Source organism: Malus domestica, chromosome 01, assembly GCF_042453785.1.
Source record: "Malus domestica chromosome 01, GDT2T_hap1".
Lineage (NCBI taxonomy): Eukaryota > Viridiplantae > Streptophyta > Magnoliopsida > Rosales > Rosaceae > Malus > Malus domestica.
This window is the reverse complement of record NC_091661.1, coordinates 24,548,448-24,553,542: the sequence shown is the minus strand read 5'-3', so window position 1 is coordinate 24,553,542 and position 5,095 is coordinate 24,548,448. Positions and strand designations below refer to the sequence as shown.

General features: G+C 40.6%; 1 protein-coding gene across 1 annotated transcript; it reads left to right on the top strand.

The window, feature by feature from the left end:
• Positions 1 to 1,666: 1,666 nt before the first annotated feature.
• On the top strand, positions 1,667 to 4,496 carry LOC103416069 (L-type lectin-domain containing receptor kinase S.4-like). The gene has a single exon (XM_008354342.4). The coding sequence runs from the start codon at positions 2,124 to 2,126 to the stop codon at positions 4,203 to 4,205; it is 2,082 nt and encodes a 693-aa protein (XP_008352564.1). The 5' UTR covers positions 1,667 to 2,123; the 3' UTR covers positions 4,206 to 4,496.
• The last annotated feature ends 599 nt before the right edge of the window (positions 4,497 to 5,095 follow it).

The window sequence follows — 5,095 nt, the reverse complement described above, 5'->3', positions numbered from 1 at the left end:
CGGTATTAATGTCATACGGCCTACCCAATGCATTATGGGGTGTGACATGACATCAATATTCAATGTTTTTTTAGTACTTAGAGATCAATCAGTTTAAATTGTCAAGTATGTATCTGCACTGAATTCGTGTAAATAATAACAAATATTCGATTAATATTATTACGATGTTGCACGTCTAAATGCAATCAAACTACACATGCTCTAACTCTAATTCGCTTAAGACCAAAACTGATATCCTCTTCTTTTTTCTCTCTCGTAAAACTTGCAAAAGCCGTTGAGAATCTCTAGTTGAACTATATATCCTTATTTTGTACACAAAAATACGAAAACAATTGCTTTATTACTTGATTTATTCCAACACAAAAAACGCAAATAAAAGAGCACGCGCGATAGTGCGCCACCACCATCACCATGAAATATATAAACATGTGAAACAAAAGTTTGTGGTTTTCCTTTTATTTAATTTGACAGTTGACAAAGATCAAACATCGTTTTGTGAATTTGCAAGGGAAGAGGATCCTCTTCGGATCCACTTTGTGTGGATTATAAGGATTTTCACATTTTAGCTGTTCATCGTATATCGTGCGGTCAGTTTTATTTAGATACTATTTATGTTTAATTTTAAATAAAAAAAAACTAATAAAAAGGATTTGAAAACTTTGAGTTTTAACAATAAAGACAAAATAAAGGGTAAAGTGAATAATACCATGATTGACTTTTTAGTGTAAAAATGTGGTTTTTCGTTAAAATGAACAATACCGTGAGTTTTTCGTTACAGTTCCTATAAAAAAAAATCAAATGATTTATATCTGCACGATACACGATGAATGATTAAGATGTGAAGATCCCTATGATCCCACAAAATAAATATAAATGGGATCCAATTCCATTTGTAAGTTGTGGTATTGCAGTTGGGACAGGACAATTACCGCCCATTGATAATCATATCATTTGTTTGTCAAAATTTGACTTAAGAATTTGATCTTGCTAACATACTCATATAGAAATTGGTCTTGCGTGAATGATTCCATGCAACCTGCCTAGGTTTCAGTGGTGGTCGACTTTATGATATCGTAATTTGGCAACTTAATAATCTTCATGATTATATACAAAGTTTTCACCCGAGTAATGATGAATTTGTACCTACTCTTTTGGTATATACCAAGTTACAATCAAGCTTATGTGGGAGAACAATTCAAGAAATAAATAATAACTGAATTTTAAAATAATTGAATCTTTGTTAATAAAATATACTTTTAGCACAGAATGAAAACTATAACAGAAAATTACAAAAAATGATACTAACTTGATAACGATCAAAATACAACTATCTAATCCTACAACTTACACATTCTAATCTTGAAATTATTATAAACGTAAAAGCAGTCAAATTTACGTGTCATGTGTAATACAAAGTTAAATGTGAATTGTGTATTATGCATATATAACCTTAGTTGCATGAATGAACTCTCTAATCATGTGCGCTTAACTTACCGTTTAAGTTTTTTTTTTTTCCATAAAAATTACCATGAACTAGTAATAATGTGATTCAAATTCAATAATATTAAAAATTGAACCTGATATCTCTCATAAGTAAAGAAAAATATAATTAGACAGCTATACAAGTAGCTAAATTATTATGAACTCAAAAGCAACCAAATTTACCTGATCCACGCAACAAAAAGTCAAATATTAGTAACCAATCGAACACAAAATCTCATGTGAATCAAAAGCTCAAAACCACATTCAGAATTCGACAAAAACAAGAAACTCGAAAACAAAGTTCTGGAAAGCGAATCAATGCGTGGTTCCAAATCCAAACCCATCAAATGGCCTAAAGTGGTACAGTAGCCTTCAATCCTACTCACTCACTCATCTCATATATCGAAATCAAATACCAAAGACATGCCTTTTTCCCAACCCACCACCCCCGAAGTCCCCTGCTTCATTCTCTTTCCCTTCCCTTCCCCACAACCTTCCAAGCAAACCACTAAAAAAATCGATTAATTGAAAACAATTTCAAGCACACCGACACTATATCAAGGTAATCCAGCACAATATACTGAAAACTCCATTGCCATCTGCTTAACCAAAACCGAGCAAAGACTCGAACTTTACTTCCTATGGGATTCCAAAGATTCATACTTTGCTGGGTTTTCCTCCTCTTCCTCCCAAACCCAGCAAAAACCCAGCTCGACCAAGAGCTCAACTTCAACGGCTTCAATGGCGTCTCCAACAGCAGCAACATGAGTTTAAACGGCGTCGCATCAATCGAGCCCAATGGCATGCTAAAGCTCACAAACGACACTCTCAGAGTCCTCGGCCACGCCTTCTACTCCGCCCCAGTCCGATTCAAAAACTCTACCGACGGCAAAGCCTTTTCCTTCTCCACCTCCTTCGTCTTCACCATCGTCCCGGAGTACCCAAAGCTCGGCGGCCACGGCCTTGCCTTCATAATCTCGCCGTCGAAGTCGCTCCCGGGATCCCTTCCCAGCCAGTACCTCGGCATCCTCAACGCCACCGTCGTCGGCAACTTCTCCAACCACATCTTTGCCGTCGAATTCGACACGGTCCAGGACTTCGAATTCGGGGACATCAACGACAACCATGTCGGAATCGATATCAACAGCCTAGCTTCCAACAAATCGACCCCGGCCGGGTTTTTCAGCAATGGAAATTCGACGAAAGAGAACCTCAATCTCACGAGTGGGCTGCCGATCCAGGCCTGGGTCGATTACGATTCGGTGAAAAATCAAGTCACTGTCATGCTTTCACCCGATTCGATCAAACCCAGATCCCCGATTTTAACATTCGATGTCGATCTTTCACCAATTTTGGAAGATTTTATGTACGTTGGGTTCTCTGCTTCGACCGGGATGCTCGCCAGCTCCCACTACGTCTCCGGTTGGAGCTTTAAGATGAACGGAGAAGCCAAATCTCTGGATTTAGAAGCTCTGCCTAAACTTCCAAGCCCGAAAAAGAAGCATTCATCAGCGTTGATCGTTGGCATTTCTCTTTCTGTTCTTGTTTTCTTTATCTTGGCCGCCGGATTGGGCTTCTACATTGTTCACAGGATCAAGAACGCTGAGGTGATCGAGCCGTGGGAGCTCGACATTGGGCCTCATAGATTCAGATACAATGAGCTCAAGCAGGCCACCAGAGGGTTCAGGGATAAAGAGGTGATCGGGTTTGGTGGATTTGGTAAGGTTTACAAAGGGACACTGCCGAATTCGGAAACCCAAGTGGCGGTTAAGCGAATTTCGAACGAGTCGAGGCAGGGTCTGCAGGAATTCGTGTCGGAAATCGCCACCATTGGCCGTCTCAGGCACAGGAATTTAGTGCAGTTGTTGGGGTGGTGTCGCCGGCGCGGAGATTTGTTGCTTGTGTATGATTTTATGCCTAATGGAAGCTTGGATAAGTACTTATTTGAGAAGCCGAAAGCAATTTTGAGCTGGGAACAGAGGTTCAAGATAGCTCAAAATGTAGCTTCTGGCTTATTGTATTTGCACGAAGGTTGGGAGCAGACTGTGATTCATAGGGACATAAAAGCAGGAAACGTGCTTTTGGATTCTGAGATGAATGGACGGCTTGGAGATTTCGGTCTTGCTAAATTGTATGAGCATGGAGCAAACCCTACAACAACTAGGGTTGTTGGGACACTGGGTTACCTCGCTCCCGAGTTGACTCGGACCGGGAAACCGACTCCGAGCTCGGATGTGTTTGCTCTTGGTGCTCTGCTGCTGGAGCTGGTGTGTGGGAGGAGACCCATTGAGCCAAAAGCCCTGCCGGAGGAGCTGATGCTGGTTGATTGGGTTTGGGAGAAGTGGAAGGCTGGTGCAATTCTTGAAGTTGTGGACCCCAGATTGGGGGCTGAGTTTGATGATCTGGAGGCTGTGGTGGTGCTGAAGCTAGGGCTGATGTGCTCAAATAATACCCCCAAGGCAAGGCCCACAATGAGGCAGGTGGTGAGGTACTTGGAGGGTGAGGCAGCGCTGCCGGACGCAGTGGCGTCTCCCGGGGCTTATGATGGGAAAAAGCGTGGTGAGTTTGAGGATTATGTGCATTCGTATCCCACATCATCAGGTTGTGAGAAGGCAAGTGATTGGTCTTGTGATGATGCGGATGTTGATTTTGAAGGCGGTTCTGGCTCTCCTCCCTCAGTTTCTGGTAGTCGTAGAGGTGGTAGTGACAGGTACCCAAGCTAGCGGGGATTCTAGCATGTAATGGGGATTTTTTCGTCCTGTCTCTATCTGTCACATCAAGTCAAAGATAGAGGCAGGCCAGAAAATTCCCAGCTACACTCAAGTTTTTTCTACGTGGGAGTGACGATCCCGTCTTTTTCCCTTTTGAATTTTGGTTGTTTGTTTTTCTTTTGTATGAATATAGTTGTGTTAGTATTTCTGTGTTGATGTATGTAAACTTGATTGTTGTGACACACCTTTGTTGGCTTGTAACTTGTAAATGTATTCCGGTAAATGATGTTTCTTTGACCAGCATTTATATCTTCCTCTTTCATCTTTGAAATTCATTGTGTTTATACAAGTCTTCACATCATTGATTATATCTTACTTGAAGTCGACGAGGTTCTGTATTCGATTCTCGTTAGAGGTTCTTTGTTAGATTGTCATTTCCCTCAATTTCGGTGGTATAAAATAAATAAAATAGAACATAAAAACATGAGAAGAGCTTGCACGCTTAATGTCATGTAACATTAGAACATATAAAACCAGTACAAATTCATCTCTTTATTTCTGAATACTTTTACATAACATCATCTGTGAAAACTAGGTCACTGGATGGGTACATATCAATCTTTCTAATAAGATTTAAATTGCTACAAACTATCTGCTCCTTCTTCAAATTAATAAAGAAGGGGATCCTTGGATCATCGTTCTTAGGATTATAGTTTCTTGCAGGTAACCTGACCACCCGCCTTTGTGTCAGCTGTCGAGAGGTCAACAAATGTGATACTCTAACACGAGCACGAGCGGGTTTGTCTACAGTAGCTAGACCTGACATTTTCTTACACGACTCGTCAACACAACACAAAAATAACGAGTTTCGAGTTAACACAATAACTAATAGTCATTATCGG